The sequence below is a fragment of the Bombyx mandarina genome, chromosome 13, assembly GCF_030267445.1.
Source record: "Bombyx mandarina strain Sakado chromosome 13, ASM3026744v2".
NCBI lineage: Eukaryota > Metazoa > Arthropoda > Insecta > Lepidoptera > Bombycidae > Bombyx > Bombyx mandarina.
Genome location: NC_143220.1, coordinates 15,772,342 through 15,790,741, shown reverse-complemented (window position 1 = coordinate 15,790,741; position 18,400 = coordinate 15,772,342). Strand labels below are relative to the sequence as shown.

The 18,400-nt window shown below is 37.1% G+C and overlaps 1 protein-coding gene across 1 annotated transcript in view; it reads right to left on the bottom strand.

Annotated features, from left to right (window-relative positions):
• Positions 1 to 18,400, bottom strand: part of LOC114245037 (semaphorin-2A) — a 71,963-nt gene that overhangs the window by 10,159 nt on the left and 43,404 nt on the right. Inside the window, exons 2-10 of the mRNA XM_089732387.1 lie at positions 14,879 to 14,966; positions 9,596 to 9,647; positions 8,754 to 8,924; positions 7,747 to 8,017; positions 6,139 to 6,369; positions 5,246 to 5,391; positions 4,263 to 4,378; positions 1,624 to 1,778; positions 1,289 to 1,469 (exon numbers count right to left, since the gene is read on the bottom strand). Coding sequence (XP_089588513.1) covers positions 1,289 to 1,469; positions 1,624 to 1,778; positions 4,263 to 4,378; positions 5,246 to 5,391; positions 6,139 to 6,369; positions 7,747 to 8,017; positions 8,754 to 8,924; positions 9,596 to 9,647; positions 14,879 to 14,966 — 1,411 coding nt within the window. The remainder of the gene's footprint in view (positions 1 to 1,288; positions 1,470 to 1,623; positions 1,779 to 4,262; positions 4,379 to 5,245; positions 5,392 to 6,138; positions 6,370 to 7,746; positions 8,018 to 8,753; positions 8,925 to 9,595; positions 9,648 to 14,878; positions 14,967 to 18,400) is intronic.

Below are 18,400 nucleotides of genomic sequence, written 5' to 3'. Positions count from 1 at the left end.
CTCGCTTCGCTTCGGAAACTGTAATTTATTATTGATTTCTCCACTATTTAATGGATGTTATTATACATATAAACTTTCCTATTAATCTAATTATTTAATCTATTAAAAAAAACGCATCAAAGTCCGTTGCGTAGTTTTAAAGATTTAAGCATACATAGGGACAGACAGATATAGGGACAGAGAAAGCGACTTTGCTTTATACTGTGTAGTGATAATGTATTTGTACTTTTCTACACAGCGTGAAGGTAACGATCAATAGGTAGTTATTAATACATTCAAATCAAATACACAACGATTGTATACTCGTTAGATGACTTAAATCGATTTTGAAAAAAAAAACTACTCGTTTTTTATTATAAGTTTTATAGTTGTAATTCAATTCAAAAGTAAACGTCGTATTAAAATTTAATATTCAAACTATTGACCTACAAAATTACATCAAAATATGTTTGTGCGTGAAAACGTAACAAACAGAGCCATTTTCGTATGAATCATATTATTTTCCGTGTACCTTCTATAGCGGAAGAGCATAAAACTTTTTTGGACATTTGAAAAAAAAAACAGACTAATGATATGAGTCTACATTGTGGTCCAAATTAATCACTGTCCACCTATGAAATTTACATGAAAATCCAATAGGTATCCGAAGAAACAAATAAACAGACAAATAAACGGAAAAAATATAGCTGATCTATTTTACATTACTCTTCTTAACTTATACTTCTATTTTTCTGCTTTTCGTCCATGTTTGTACAAACATACCGGACTGTACTGTTTTAGTATATATATGTATTGATTTCTGGTCTTCGAAATTTAACGACTCTACCCCGCGTTATTCCTCAACGTGCTCCAACCGAGAATTGCAGCCATTACTTGGTGGTAGATGGCGGCTTACTATTCTAGCATCGCCAATACCCTTGAGTGAAGGCCAAATTTATCACCGGATAAGTTTTGTAGACGTCTACCAAGTATAAGCCAGATATACTTTTATCTATGTAGACTTGAATAAAAACTTTCTGTGGCCGTCGTATTTGTATCTAACAAATAGTACATACTGCACATAGTGAATTTGTTCATTTAGTTGAAAAAAATATCAGTTTACCAAAACAAACTGGGAATATTTTGTTGGCCAATATTCGATTTGACTTTGGTCCAATCACTACCAAACTTGCACACACTAAAAAGCTAAATTGAAAATTTTCTGAAAATCTCATCAAAATTTATTCAGCTGTTTCAAAGTCTATGGGGAATATACACACATTGGCTTTTCTATACGTAGATTACTTACCGATGAGCACAAGCTCTTAGTGGTAGTTCTCTTAATCTATGATCAGTGGCTAGGTACAGCGCGTGTTGAGTGCGTGCGAGTGCGAGGGCGCGAATAGGCTCTGCTGCGGCGGCCAGCCATACATCAGCCACACGAGCGCCCCCTCCCGCCCACTGCACTATCTTATATACTTCGCCTGCATCTACATTGAAAAAGATCAGACTTTTATATTCGTATTTATGTTTTATCTTAAACTCTTAATCACTAAACCGACGTTAGTTCTTAAGTTTCCACAATTGTCATGCGTTCCTAAAACTTGTTATTATCGAAACTATCAAAGTGGTAAGCAAACTTACTAGTTCCGGCATAAAATACTGTGTACGTGATGTCATCTCCCAGCATGTCAACAAACTGTTTGTCTACTACAAGAGTGGTGAGCACCAGATCGCGCTTGTAGAAAGCAGGTGCATCACCGTCGTGTCGCACAGCTGAATCCATCAACGGGTGAGACCTGAATAACAAAATAAACAAAACATAAAATTTGTATGTGTCGTCTTTTATGAATAAGGGAACTCCCGATCGACGCCAGTTTTAAGTGCTTACATCAACCTAACTGGAATCATATCACAGATAGTAAGTAGTATGTGCTATAATTCCTACTTTCAATGCTCTCCACATGAAGACGTTGTTTCCCGAAATGGAATATAGAGTGGAGCTAAGATTCAATGTGTACGGTTCACGCACCGCACCATCAATTAAGGCATGTGACCCAATTAGAGAACACGCGCGTCGCGAAACTAATGCGAAGCCTCTAGCCTTGTTGAAATTAGACCCCGGGGAAGGTATAACTAGATTTTCGATTGCTTCAATTCATACGTTTTAATTAATTTTCGGTTCGTACACTTTATATTAAATTCAGGGGCCATGTGTGCAAAATAGGATTGAGAAGTGACAAAATAAATAAGACATTCTCAAGTTTTGTACGTGGAAATCCAATTTTCATTGTTAAATACTCGAATGCGCGTAACAAATAATTTAAATACGTATTAGTAGTTTTTCTTCTTCCCTATACAACTAAAAAGGATGCAAGAACGTCTAAATATGTGATTTTATGTTTTTTTATTTTATTTCACCTAGTATTGTTTATTTCTTTTTTAGAAGGAAGGATTACTGGTGACCCGGAGGCCTTTCCAGTTTTACCAGGACAGGTGGGCGAGCAAGAGCTCAGCCACGACGTCAGCACCTAGTGTGAACTGATAATTGGGGTTCATATACCTTAGGACCGAAATAGACTTGCGATATACATACATCCATGCGGGTTCCTACAATTCCCTAGTACCTATAGGTAAGAAAATTTTATAAATTTATCTTTTCATTTCTATTACAAAATTTTACAGGTTTACCGTGGTAGTACTCATGTATCATGTACAGATTTACCTAGAAAAAATAAATCTACAAGATTTCTATCCCGCCATAGTTAGTCCATTTTTTCGATTGATATATGTATAAACACCGGACGACTTTAGGCCGCAGATTAGTCACGAACAATATGTAGAAAAAATGTTTTAAATTGGAACGCTATTATCATCGAATTCAAGTAGTTCAGTAATTGAAATTTTATTATAATAATTATACGAAGGAAAAAATCTAATTAAAAGATATATATTATACTAGCCGTACTCGCCCGCTTCGCTGGGCATTTAAAATTAACATTATTATTTATTGTCATTATTATTAGGGAGTCCAACACTCATATAGATATTAGCCTATCCATTAAGTACTTTAATTTTCTACATGGATACCAAGTTTTAAGTCAATCGGATACATGGTTCAGTAGTTATAACGGAACATCCGTAAAAAACACTGTAGATTTATATATTAGTATAGATAAGATTTTTACCTATGAAGTTGCCGTTTTACAGTACTGGCCATTTAGAAGGCTATTTACATATGGCTGACCAAAATTTCGAAATTCAAATTCAGTCATGTGTTTATTGATTACAGTTTTATTTTCACTATATTTTTATCTTTTTCATCAATATGAATACGTTAAAAATACGTATAATTATGGAAAACGATCCGTCGCGGTAGTAATGGCGCACAAACTGCTCACAACATTAATTATATATACGGAGTGAACACAACAAACGCACGATTCGTTATTGGCTTGAACGCGTCCGGCATGGAAATTTTGTTCTAAAATGCCACATGATATCCGAACACTAAAGTCAGATATTAGCCGAAGTTTTACAACACGGATTTGCCCGTTCGCGAGTAGCTAGAATAGCCCCTTAGGCTATTATCGAATAGGTAGGGAAAAAAACATAGGTTTCATTACTGCGATATTTGAAAATGCTGAGTATTCTTGAAATTGCTACATAAAATGCGTATACCCGCGTATTTAACAATAACTAGTGGTCCCGCAGTAGTCGAAATTCGACTATAATTAATTGGAATTGTAAGTTTGTACACTATTATGATTGTATTTTATACTTCTATAATCACTAATTTCGCCAAGACTACACTAAAAAAAATATCAACAAACAATATTTAATCTCAATTTGACATTAGACGTCAAGAACAAAAGTTTGACAATAAATAGTATGCATGCGTGTGTGCGTCAAATACATGGTATGTAGTGTGTGTAATTTTTTCTTTATTGATTTAATGCACCATTTATGCATTATTTTTAAAAAAATTATCATTGTGCACTTATTCTCTATATTCTCTATAAGTGTGGAAAATTTCAAACTCCTCCGTCCGCGCAATTTTCGTAAAAAGGGATACAAAGTTTTTGCTTCACGTATTAATATACCTATAGATAATTTTTAGAGACGATGGGCCATGCTGTTGATTTCATTTATATTGAAGGACTATTCATAACAGTCTTCAATTTTCCTCTCTCCTACCAATCGCATCTCTATTTCCTAATAATACCTCCACAATATGTTGGTAAGTCGTAACAAACCCTAGGAGTTATGTTAAAAATTCATACCTTATAAAGTTGAGGACATTGTCTGGTAAAGCTTCGGTTTTATTGACGCAAGTGCCGGGACGTGGCACTGGCACTCTAGCTCGCAGCACTGGAAGCCATGCTGAACTCGACGAAGCCTGTGCCAATTGATTCAGTTATGCAGTGCAAAGGATATATGAATTAAATATTATTTTTTTAGCTTAGATGGGTGGACGAGCTCACAGCCCACCTGGTGTTAAGTGGTTACTGGAGCCCATAGACATCTTTAACGTAAATGCGCCATCCACCTTGAGATATAAGCTCTAAGGTCTCAAGTATAGTTACAACGGCTGCCCCACCCTTCAAGCCGAAACACGTTACTGCTTCACGGCAGAAATAGGCAGGGCGGTGGTACCTACCCGTGCGGACTCACAAGAGGTCCTACCACCAGTATATTTGAACTTAATTTGAACTTAAAACTAAATTCAAAAACTAAATTTGAACTTATTTAATATGTATGTATAATATGTAACCGACCGATATTTATGTAGTTAATACTGGGTTTTGTGGGCCCGCAGGGTGGGTATCACAGTATTGTCTATTTATGTCGCGAAGTAGTCAAGCTTCCCGGTTTGAAGGTTTGGGCAGCTGTTATACTAAAAAATTGAGATTTAGACCTGATATCTCATGGCAGGTGGCGTTCATGTAATGATGTCTACGGACCTCTGCAATCATTTTACACCAGATCGGCAGTGAGCTTGTCGTCTTAACCCGTCTATGCGAAAAAGAAAAAATACCAATAATTTATTTTCATGTAATCTTTTTGACTTTTTCTTATAAGTGACAGTGAAAACGTTTCAAATTACACATTACAACCAATGAATAAGGAAAATTATGATGTCAGATTTATACGTCTTTGTGCCCTTCACTTTTATATCGATCGATTCTCCGAACAGCGCGAACAAAGCTAGCTCGACATATTTCAGAAACGGGCCGAACGTTAAACTCGAAATTTATGCACTGGCCTGTTCTTTGAATCTTCCCGCGAAAGCCTCCTGTATATCGTCCATAGTGTAAGTGCATATCGCGGATCCTATGAGGCCATCACTGGCGCCCGTCGTGAACGCCGCGTAAAACCGGCTCGTATCCCCCGGTATTTGATGTACACTTTCTGTTTAAAATTAAAAGAGAATTTACTTCGTTACTTTAATCCAACATAAATATAGCTTCAATACAAAACTAAAAATAATTAGGGTTATAACATTTATAAATCACATTTAAACATGTCCGAAATATACAAAGCACTGTATAAACCAAAATTAGTTTTATCTTGTTTATAATTGATTATGTAACAGAGTAATTAAATAATATTTATAATTATTCCACGAAAAACTCAAAATGTCAAATACGAACAGAAATTTCTTTGAAGAAGGTCAGAATGTAACCTTAATTAGCTCAATTTGCAAATAGAGGCTTAATAAATATTAAACGAAATGTATGTATAACAAACTCAAACATAAAAAAATACTATTTAACTTGAGATTTAAATGCTTAGAGATCAAAAAACCAAATAAAATAGTTTGTTCGTTATAGACATTAAACTTCCTTTGTGCATAATCGACTTAAAATTTTTGACTAAATCGAGATTATGTAGCTTCGTACCGGTCTCGAAATTAGACAATTAAAGTTTTTAGTTTAAATCAATATAACTAAAAATGTAAGTATCAGCTCCGAACCGCGCTTGTAGATTATTTTTAAAATGAAGTTAGCATTGAATATAATATCATATGCAAACGTGGGATTTACCCGCATTTTGATTGACTATACTTAAAGAATGAAGACTTATTTTAAATTTAATAACTTAACAAAGCTTAAAGTAAGGCGTTATCTTAAAAAAAATCAGAATTTGTTCACTTACGTATTTCATCAAAATAAAAAGGAAATTCTCCAGGTATGCTGCAATTAAGTCTCGCTTTAAGATAAGTGACCCAATTTTGACTGAGGATATGTTTCCCTCCGTTATCCTGTTTACAAACTCTGGCTACTCTTGAATATACTGCTTTACCACAGTTCATAAACTCCACCGCTGTCTCGCGGAAGAAAAAGTAAACATATTCACCCACATCAAATGAACCGACGAAATTTGTTTCTGAAAAAAATTAATAAAGCATCAAAGCCCTACAAATAATTAAACAGTAAATTATAGTAAAAAATTCTATTAGCAATAAAAGAAAATCTGCTCTGGATCAATAGTTAAGCTGTGGGTTGCTTTATACCCCAAACATAAAATGTAATCGCAAATCCATAGGTTTTATCGTAGGTTCATAAAAGAAACTACAGAATAAGGGACAAAAGACGGTACGTCCCTACATACCTCTATTAATATAATGAACGTCTCAATATTTATTTACCCGATAAGGTTCTAGTTTTGCATAGAAACTGTTTTAGGGTGCCTACAGACAGTATTATGTTTATCGCCTCATAAAGAATTATCTTAAATCTATATGACTTTTCCTGCAATTATTTAAGTTAAGTTTACGACTGACTATATTTGAGTAAATACATATACATATTTGCTTCTAACGTACTACACATATATTGCACATATATAGTTTTACGACCCTGTTCAAACATTGGCTTCAAACACTTTAAATTAAAAGTGGTATTTAGTTTCGATATCTATAGCATACAGCAAAATAGGTTAATGTAATATCTACAATGATCAAAATATCATGAAATCTTAGACCTGTGACCTGGAGATTTATCGTGATAGTAGTATTTAGCTGGCGGTTAGAAGATAGTTAGAGGTCCTACCTTGAATATACCTATATACCAACTAGTACGTAGTAAGTTTGCAAGTTTGTAGTAACAGTGCTACCTCATTTTATGACTGATACCATAGTTCTGCCCAACAATGTTGCTTTTTTTTATTGCTTAGATAGGTGGACAAGCTCACGGCCCACCTGGTGTAAAGTGGCTGCCGGAGCAAACAGAAATCTACAACATAAATGCCGCCACCCACTTTGAGACATGAGTTCTAAGGTCTCACTTTTAACAGTACAACGGTTGCCCCGCCCTTCAAACCGAAACACATTACTGCTTCTCGGCAGAAATAGGCAAGGTGGTGGTACCTACCCGTGCGGACTCACAAGACATTCTACCACCAGTAATTACGCGAATTATAATTTTGCAGGTTTTGTTTTTATTGCATGATGTTATTCCTTCACCGTGGAAGTCAAACGTGAACATTTGCAAAGTACGTATTTCAGTGGATAAATTGGTACCTGCTGACGAGATTCGAACACCGTTGCATCGCTACATACGAATGCACCGGACGACTTATCCTTTAGGCCGCGACGACTTCAAAAGTATAGCTTTAGTACTACCAAAAGACAGGCGCGCTTTATCGAACATACCTGTTATTTCAATACAAATATAACTAGCATCTCACGTTTCAGCTAACCATTAAATACCAGGTCAAATATGATTTTATTTTCAACACCAATAAATAATAAAGAATACTCACTATCCAACCACTTGGAATCATATTTTAATGTTCTCTTAAAATTAAATTTCTTCTGACCAGTCCGAAAATCAAAGAGATCATTACGAAATATAACTGGGTCAGCCTTCGTGAACTCTGCATTGGTACCCGCGTACAAAGCTGGAAGCCCCCCAGGATTGCCCTCGGTGACCCATACTGCAGTACTATTGTCCGCAGGGTCGTATGGACATTTGGCCACACCAAGGCCCACGCCCGGTATATACTCGTGCCGAGGTAGATGCGTTAAATTTAACTAAAAACATAAAACACATTTCCGTATTTAAAGTTCGCATAAAGCCACATTAACTAAACTAAAATAGGATTAATGTTATAGTTTTAGTATCTGTTAATCTTAATCTCCGATAAGCTGAGGAGGTTGTCGAGCAAAGGGAATTTCAATTTTGAAATGTCAATAAAACTTGAGTCTAACGGTAATATTGATGAGGGAGGACTAAAGATATAAAGGCTAGTGGAAGTAACGTGTGTTATCGAACGACCACCTATAAGCGTAAGTGAATTCAATGACGATAAACTCGAAAGGCTATAATGACAGTCATAAAATGTCGAAGTTGGTTGCTTTGTGTGAGAATGTAAAGGATCGGTCATGAATACGGGGTAAGATCATTAATATAAAGTGGCCATCTTCAAAAGTTTTAAACAGGTGATGCTCTGTACTGGAATTGAAGCTCATAAATTCAGATAAAAAAACTGGATATTTAATGACACCGGCACCGCTTCACTTTTAGCGAGTTAATCTCTGAACTAGGCAAAAGTCGTAAAAGCTGATTAAAATTTTGAGATTCTCTTCCCTATGCCCAGTAGGCAAGGTTAATGAGAAATTTGTGACTAATAAAGAAATTTCATGAAACGGAAATATTCATAGCGTTCTTTTAGCGTACTTTTGTGACAGATAACAAATAAATTTAATTTTTAAATGTAATTGTAATGATTTTAATTGGTACAGTACAATTAATAAATTCATCACTTACATACACGACCCAATCTTTGGGGCTATGTGCATTAGTACCGCAAACGTACAGCCTCTCCCCGTCACCCAGCGGCTGCAGCACACGAATATGGTTTCTACACTCAAACGGCTCTGATTTTCCTTTACTAACACATCTCGCTACATTACTAGCTTCTAATAACAATGCATCTCTCTGTTGACAAACAAAAGTTATTATAGATTTAATAAACATAAATAAAAAATCCGATTTAGGATTTTTTTTAAACGAACTACCTTAAGTAGCTTTTTAAATTTATTTATAAACAATCGTTGATGCGATTTGAGCTATAACTTCCGTTCCAGTTTGAATGAAAGCAGTCAATCTTTCGAGAGTAAAATAATACAAAGCATTATGAAAGGTGTGGTGAGAACCTATTAAATACTAGTGTGCACAAAGAATGGTAATTTCTAAATAAATACGGATACAGAAACTAAAATAAATGATACTTCTGAGTTTTTTTTAAAGTAAATCAAGAAGTCGCAAGTGAGAAATATAAAATAAAACATTAGGATGAAGTGGTGAAGCCTTCCACGCTACAGCGATATGACGAGATACATCTCGTCATGAGAGTTCTTTTTCAAAAGATCATGACACATAAGTACGAAAACGTGGAAAGGCTTATGTGAAAGTAAAATGCATTTAAATCTAGTGCAGTGCCGTAAAAGTGGCTTCTTTGGAGTTCAGCAGCCGTAAGCAAGTTGTTCGTTTTACTTTGTGGATAATACTTTAAAGTTCGTACAAGGGGTTCTAGTTTGAAAGCCGAAAATGTTGACTAAAACTTTATGTTATGCTTAAAAAGTTGTTTGTTTTAATAATAAACTTACCTCACAATGTGATTGACTAATATCAGACATATTTAATTTGAATACACGATCCCTGAAACAAAAACATTTATTTATCAACGGCACTTATAAAGGCAAGACTAATTCGTGAATGCGATTTCTTCCAGCATTCTATATACATATAAAACAAACATATATTTTTAGATTATAATAAGGTTTACTTTTGATTGACTTGATATTAAAAAAGGAAGTTTGGTTTGTGTAGCACTTTTTTGGACACTGACAAATATGTATATTTTATATTAATACAAACACGACTGTGATTGACTGTAACATTTAACATGTAAAGAGTTTTAATAGCTTAATATAGAAATAGAATTTATATAGAACAAGTTCAAGTTTTTTTTTTTCATAAAACTATTGTCGATCCTCCTTTTTTAAATAATAAAACATGGCAATTTTCTTTTCTATAATATTTTAAAAGTACACGGGTAAAAAAGTAGTAACTAATATGGTTCAATTTGGAATCTGTCATTCGCACACAAAATCATTTATTGTGTTTTCTCAACTTCGTGTTCAGATGATATTAAAACGCAATGGGTGATAAACAGAACCAAATTGTGTTAATAGCACACAAAGTACAGAAGCAGATACAAGAGGAAAATGCAATTTTGTAAACTCTCCATTCGATTTGTATCAATCGAATGTTAGCGTACTGGGTTATTGAGAGGTAAATTGTTTATGACAGAATAAGATCCGGCGGTCTAGATTGTATTTATTCGTAGTAAAAACTCCATCAAACAACTGGGGATAAAGATCCAAAGAAAAACTGTCTGCGTATGAAAGCAACCTATGGAAATATAGCACCCACAGCCGTATTTTAGAAGTTGACTTAAGCACTGCTCATGAATTAATAAAATTAATAGAATGTTAAAATCATGACACCTATTTAGGCCGTACGCAAGGGGAGGTCACAGATTTTTTCCTGAATCTTCTGTGAATTACTTAATACTATTGAGCAAAATTTTACAAAACAAAATGACCTAGTATAAGCTCAAAGCTTTTTGAAAGCTTCTTAATTTATCAGTAGGGTACAACGTGGGTATTATCCGCGTATGGTAGTAATTTAACGGAGTGTTGTTAGCTATCCAATGTGAGTAATATATTTTGGTGAACCAATCGGATTATGTACGGTAAGCGTGTACCTTTTATCTTTTAATCAAAACTCAGCACCGGAAAGAAATTTTCTGACTTCATCACAGTTGAACTGGACGTCGTCTAAACCCGACATTGAGATAATTGATTACGCTTTATAATTTATTTTAGAGAATTTTAAATTATTTTTTCTATTTTATCAGCCCACATACGACTATAAAGATCGGTCCTGCGCTGCCTACATCCAGCAGATCCCCGCGAACCTCAATAGGTCGTAGGTCCATCTTATGGGAGGCCTACCCACGCTACGTCTTAAACTCTTTTACAGTATTTTTATAATATGCTTCAAACGCCATGGTAATTGACAGAAGCTAATTATTATCCCTTAGAGAAAAGTGTGTATCGGCTAAAAAGTAACCAAATCCATTAAAGGATTATATTAAACCCAATGGAAATAACGTTGAATGAGCTTATATTTATGAAATGCTACATTATTTTTTCACTTACTGGACACCATAGTAGTAACACGTATCATGTAATTGAAAAATAGAACTTTTATTTACTATTAGTACTATTAAGGTAAGACTAGGTACATCTGTTTTTGCATTGTATTAAATTGTATAAAACTAGTACATATTAAAAAGATTTTTCACAATGCATGCTCTAGTATAAATTAAACAAACTCCAAATAAACAAACATAATCCTTCAAAATGTTTTTTATCCAGCATCTGCGTCCCATAATAGTTTTGCTTAAGAACAACTATTTAAATAAAAAATAATGCAAGCTTGTACAAAACGAGGCCAAGTTTTGTGGGCACGAAAAACATTTGCGCACGTTGTCTTTTGTAAATGTATGCGTATGTATGTATGAAATGTATGATAAAAGGGATGAGTACGTTAGGTTTACCACATTCATGTAATGTTGCCGTTTTACGAGTAATAGGTTGTTGGGTTTTCTTGAAATTTGAATTTATTTTTAACTATTCAAGTTGAAATAATGTATGTAGATAGTGATAGCTCGAAAATAAAAAAGTGTTTTATTTACATATATGTATATTTTTATTGCCCTTATAGACAGACGAGCATACGGCCCACCACATGGTGAGTGGTTACGGTCGCCCATGGACTTCAGCAATGCCAGAGGCAGAGCCAAGTCGCTGCCTACCATTAAGTAATGATCTATAATATTGTTCTAAAATAGCCTGTTACAACAAAACCTGCACGGGACGCTCCATACTTAGTTTCCAACACAGATAAGTAAGAACAAATAACAGTTGACTGAAATGGCTGGATAATTGGGTTCCGTGTCTCGGTTCCATTTCCCTCGGGTAAATCATTACTATGTCGCCGACTTGTACAGGCATAGTACGTCTAATAACACTCGATTGTTAGGTTTGTACACTTTATGAATATATTGTGAATTTCTGAGAAAAAATGTTACAGAAATATTTAAGCAATGAAAATGTATTTAATAAGCTTGAGCCGCAATGCCAGCATTAGGCTCTCGAAAATATAAAACCTCTCTTTGGAACCGAACACGTTTCAGAAAACGTTCCGCGAAATTTCTTGGTTGAACGCTATTTAGTAACGTAATGGAATTTGTATTTCGTTAGGCTCGTCAAATGTCTTCACGTACACAAATTCTATTTTTTTGTTTAAATTTAAGAAAAATATGTTTTAATATCAAATCGTTGTCGACTATTATAATACCGTTTGAGATATGGTGCTGGAGGATGATGCTGAGAATTCATCTCTAATTCTTCATTTAATTTTCGAATCTCCACAAAACTTTCCACCACTTGCCTACGTAGGATTTTCAAGTTTTTCAGTCATATTAGGAAGTCACATAGGAAAAGGGTGATATTCTGGGTAAACTACTCATCATCGGCAAAGTGGAAGGAGAGAGGCCACGGGGATATGCTGCCATACGCGGGTCCGATCAAATTAAGACGATATTGGACTCTAGCCTCAACATATACTATCAACTGCGCAGCGGACAGGAAAGAATTAGATAACAGTCCGAACTAAAGTGCTCCGTAAATGTCACGACCCTAGGACTGAAGAACAAGATGCGAGGAGAAGGAGTTATAATCTAAAAATCTTGATAAACAGATTTTTGCTCTATTTTTCCTTTGAAACGATTAAAAGTTCTAAATCAACGTGAGATCTTTAGAACACTAATATTCTTTTTATTTCTATACGCTGCCGAAACGTGGACTGTTCGAGAAGTGGAAAAGAAGAAAATAGACGCTCTAAAGATGTGACACTGGAGAAGGATGCTTGAAGTTTCGTGGACCGAGCTTCGTTCAAACATCTCGGTACATCAATAACTCTGCATCAAGCAGCGTTTGTTTTCTATAGTACAGTTTTGGATGGTGGATTTCTTCGGACACGTTTCGCAACGAGATGGCCGGTCCATAGAACGCCTCGTAGGACAGGAAAGGATGGACAGAACAAGATCGCGCGGAAGGTCGCCAATGCGGTGAACCGACTAAATTAAAACTACAGTGGTCCTACTAGTCCTACAGAGGTCCCCTAAATGAGTGCTGTAGGATGGCCTCGATCAGGGAGATGATGGAACATCGTTAGACGCATCAAGTCTACGACTCTAAATGACAAACACGACCGCTCTGTCAAGAGTGACATGATTGAGAAGAAGAGAAGTTAACGTGGCCTAGCGGATAAACGCCTGCGCCACTGTTCAAATCCCGCAGGACACACCATTTTTTTAACCGGCCAAAATTATAATTTGTTTAAAAAAGGATGGGCATCTCATAGCTTTCGAAAACATAATTAGTAGTTATCTTAGGTAGTTAGGCGGTCTTAAAAGTGCTTTCATTTTAATTCTATGGCAACTATTATCGAACGAACATAGAGCGATAGCAATTGATGAATTTTCAAGTCTCCAAGTAGAAGTAAATTTTGAAGTAGATCGTTAATTCATTGACAAAATCTCGGTTTAATCGATAAAATTCAGTGACAGAATAAAGAAATGCATCGCCAGGGTGATGCGTTATATTATCAGAAAAAAATAGCTTTATTATACAATGCTTGTTCATTGTTGTGATAGTACAAAATATTTGCTAAAATCTATTCAAATGCCATTTAAAACATAGATTACACAGAAAAAAAAAAAGTTAACTATACTAGAAGTCCGTGCTGGAGTCATGGTCCAGGCGGCTGGCCGATCCTTCGGCTGGTCGTAGGACCGTCGAGGCGATTCGCCCGATTCTTGTGGATTGGGTGAATCGTGACAGAGGACGCCTCACTTTCCGGCTCACGCAGGTGCTCACTGGGCATGGTTGCTTCGGTGAGTTCCTGCACCGGATCGGAGCCGAGCCGACGGCAGAGTGTTACCATTGTGGTTGCGACTTGGACACGGCGGAGCACACGCTCGTTGCCTGCCCCGCATGGGAGGGGTGGCGCCGTATCCTTGTCGCAAAAATAGGAAACGACTTGTCGTTGCCGAGTGTTGTGGCATCGATGCTCGACGCTGCAACGACGAGTCGTGGAAGGCGATGCTCGACTTCTGCGAGTGCACCATCTCGCAGAAGGAGGCGGCGGGGCGCGTGAGAGACGCACAAGCCCGCCGCCGTCGAGCGGGGGCCAGGGAGGCGAATCTCGCCCTAGCCCTGGCCCTCTAAGTGTTTCGGGTCCCCCTCATATGTCGGTCTGGGGCCCGGCGAAGGGGGCCTAAGAAGACGACGTGCAAGCTGCTCTGCACGCGTTTTACGCAAGAGCATCCGGGTGATGGAAGGCCGGCTATCCTCGACCCACGCTGGTTCTGACCCAGCGGGGTATTTCGTAAGATAACCTATTCAAACCGGCGCCATTTAGGCGGGCTTCGGACAGCCTGCCGACCGAGAGGGCTGGTGGTCGTGGCGCCGACGATCGCTGGCCCGGCGTCCCGAGGGGGAGGGTGATGGGAGAGATGTGCTCCGCACTAAACGCTTCACTCTCCTCCCCTTGCCTTTTCATGAGTTCTGTCTCATGCGAGGGTTGGACGTTGGTTGTTGAGCGACAGGAGGTTTTAGTCGGTTCGACTCCGACATGCCCCACCCTCCATCCCCAGTGGAGTGGGAGTCCGGCGATTTCCTACTGACAAAAAAAAAAAAACAAAAAAAAAACTATACTAGAAAATTTAAATATAATGATTAGTTTTTACTTACATAGCACCAACATAAAGCGTATTTCTCTCTTCATTCATGTAAAGAGTACGATAAAAGAGAGTACCACATGAAAACTCTCTTATGTGATCTGTAACAAAGAAAACTATACTTAATATATTAAAAAAAAATAGTTCAACAAAAATACATTATATCTTCTTCGGTTTTCGCGCACAATTAAAACTATTTTTACGATTTAATCTCTCGGTTTTTTTTTATTGTCATTATTTCCCACGTTACGAACAGTATACAATTTTCGTGACTATAGACAACTAAGGTGTTATAAGTCGACACTTGAATATTATACTAACTAAAACTTTACTGGTGGTAGGACCTCTTGTGAGTCCGCACGGGTAGGTACCACCGCCCCGCCCTATTTCTGCCGTGAAGTAGTAATGCGTTTCGGTTTGAAGGGTGGGGCAGCCGTTGTGACTATACTGAGACCTTAGAATTATATCTCAAGGTGTGTGGCGCATTTACGTTGTAGATGTCTATTTGCTCCAGTAACCACTTAACACCAGGTGGGCTGTGAGCTCGTCCACACATCTAAGCAATAAAAAAAAAATAAAAAAAATACAATCTATACGAACACATTAAGCTTGGTAAATTAAGTACAGTAGATAACGATCAATTACTGCAGCAAGGAAATCTTTAATTTACATTACTGGCGTAGCATAGACCGCTTTCAGTAAGCATAAACCATAACCTCTATAGCCTGTTGTTATGTTTCTCCAAAAATAGGTTGCGATTTCAGAAGGCAGCAACCTAATTGCAAATGCGACTACAATAGGCAGTGATTATTGGCAGGCCGGTGACGGCGTGCACGCAACATCTCGTGCCGCACATTTTACTACTATTGCGATTACTTACATGTTACGAATGTTTCTGAAGGTTTATCCCACACACGTAGAATACTAGCGTAGCTAGACAATCGACCTTTTTTTTTTTTTTTGGAACGATGTTCCTTATGGTATGATGCGGAGGGGTGCCCTAACCGGGAAAAACGTCCGTAACGTAAGATTTTTTATTATTTATATATAGTCTTAGTATGATGGCTATACAGTGTCTAATGTATAGTCTACGTGATGACGGTTATTATTATTATTCATAAAAATAGCTGTTTCTTTGTATATTAATATTAACTAGAGGTCCCGCAGTAGTCGAAATTCGACTATAATTAATTGGAATTGTAAGTTTGTACACTATTATGATTGTATTTTATACTTCTATAATCACAAATTTCGCCAAGACTACACTTTAAAAAATATTAACAAAGGCAAACAATATTTAATCTATTCTCAATTTGACAACAGACGTCAAGAACAAAAGTTTGACAATAAATAGTATGGATGCGTGTGTGCGTTAAATACATGGTATGTAGTGTGTGTAATGTTTTCTTTATTGATTTAATGTATCTTTTATACATTATTTTAAGAAAATATTAGCATTGTGCACTTCTTCTCTATATTCTCTATAAGTGTGGAAGATTTCATACTCCTCCGTCCGCGCAATTTTCCTAAAAAGGGATACAAAGTTTTTGCTTCACGTATTAAAATATAGATATATTTTTTATAAATCATTGTAAAATAAAGTTGATAACTTTGTAAAGTATTTTTTTTTACCAATAAAAAAATCATAATAACGCATTTATATAATAAGGAACTTCGTTCCTATCCGGTGTCCCACGACACCACACATCTTTTTTTTATTGCTTAGATGGGTGGACGAGCTCACAGCCCACCTGATGTTAAGTGGTTACTAGAACCTATAGACATCTACAACGTAAATGCGCCAACCACCTTGAGATATAAGTTCTAAGGTCTCAGCATAGTTACAACGGCTGCCCCGCCCTTCAAACCGAAACGCATTACTGCTTCACGACAGAAATAGGCGGGATGGTGGTACCTACCCGTGCGGACTCACAAGAGGTCCTACCATCAGTAGAACCAGTAGGACCTAGGGCCTGGAATTAAGCATTTACCGGAGCCATAACTTATAATGCCCCACTCATCTTAAAACAATTACCACCATGCATCGTAGGATAAACTGAGTTCCACGGAAAATTATTCAGGATGTTATTAAAAGTCACAAGCAGCTTTACGTTACGCCGTTCCTTGATTTAAATAACTACTTATTTGGTTTTTTTTAAGCCAGTACAAATGGTGTAATGTCCTTCAGATGTTAACGATTCACTTCACGAGCGGTCCACTTTTCGCGCTACTGAATTCCCACTTGGCACAGGTCGAGTGTACTTACACCATTTTATGAAAAACAAGACAAGAAAAACACAACACGACACATATTTGCGCCTCATCCATAAATTAGTTTACGAATGCTTAATCGAAGAGGCTGTTATGATACCAAAATTCTAAATATGTGCTTACTATAATCTTGAAAAAAAAACTATTTAAAATTTAAATCGTCATCATCATCATCAGCCTTTATCTGCCCACTGCTGGACAAAGGCCTTCCCCAATGCCTTCGACAGAATGCGATCCTCCGCCTCCCGCATTCAACGACTTCCCGTCGTGCGCAATATTGAGAATTCGCAAGGTGAAACAGTAACAGACCTTGAGGATATTTCCGAAACGTGGAAACAGTACTGCCAATCTCTGTTTCAAGATCCTAACTCGCACTGTTTCGATCCAACAGCACCTCAAGATGAAGAGATAGAGCCGAGCATTCTTAAGGATGAGGTTAGGGCTGCAATAAAACATCTTAAGAAAGGGAAAGCCACAGGGAAGGACGCCATTCCAATTGAAACGATTGAGGCATCTGGGGAGTATGGCGTTGAAATTTTCCATACCCTGTGTAATAAAATATGGCAGTCTGGAACTTGGCCCCAAGACTGGGTTCATACTGTTTTCGTGCCACTGCATAAAAAAGGCTCGACAAAAAGCTGCAGTAATTACCGTCTCATAGCGTTGATTCCACACGCATGCAAGATATTGCTGCGTATCGTTAACGAGCGCCTTAAATCGTACCTCTCTAAAGAAATTGCTCCTGAACAGGCCGGCTTTGTAAAGGGTAAAGGTACACGAGAACAAATATTAACCGTTCGACAGATCATCGAAAAATCCCGGGAATTCAACAAGCCTACGTACTTATGCTTTGTGGATTTCTCTAAGGCGTTTGATTCTGTCAAATGGCCAAAACTTTGGGAAACTATTTTGGCCATGGGTACCCCCAAACACTTGGTCCATCTGCTGAGGCGACTCTATGAGGAAGGAACAGCTTCAGTTAGAATAGATGACATTCTATCGCGTCACTTCCACCCTAGCGCAGGAGTTCGCCAAGGGTGTATTATATCACCGCTCCTGTTCAATATATATACGGAGCTTATAATGAGAATCGCCCTCGAAAACTGGTCAGATGGAATAACTATCGGAGGTCGGAAGATTTCAAATCTTCGTTATGCAGACGACATCACTTTAGTCGCGTCAGGTGTTAGCCAGATGGAAGAGCTACTCGGTAGAGTGGAACGCGTCAGTCTTGATTTCGGACTTAAAATTAACCGCAACAAAA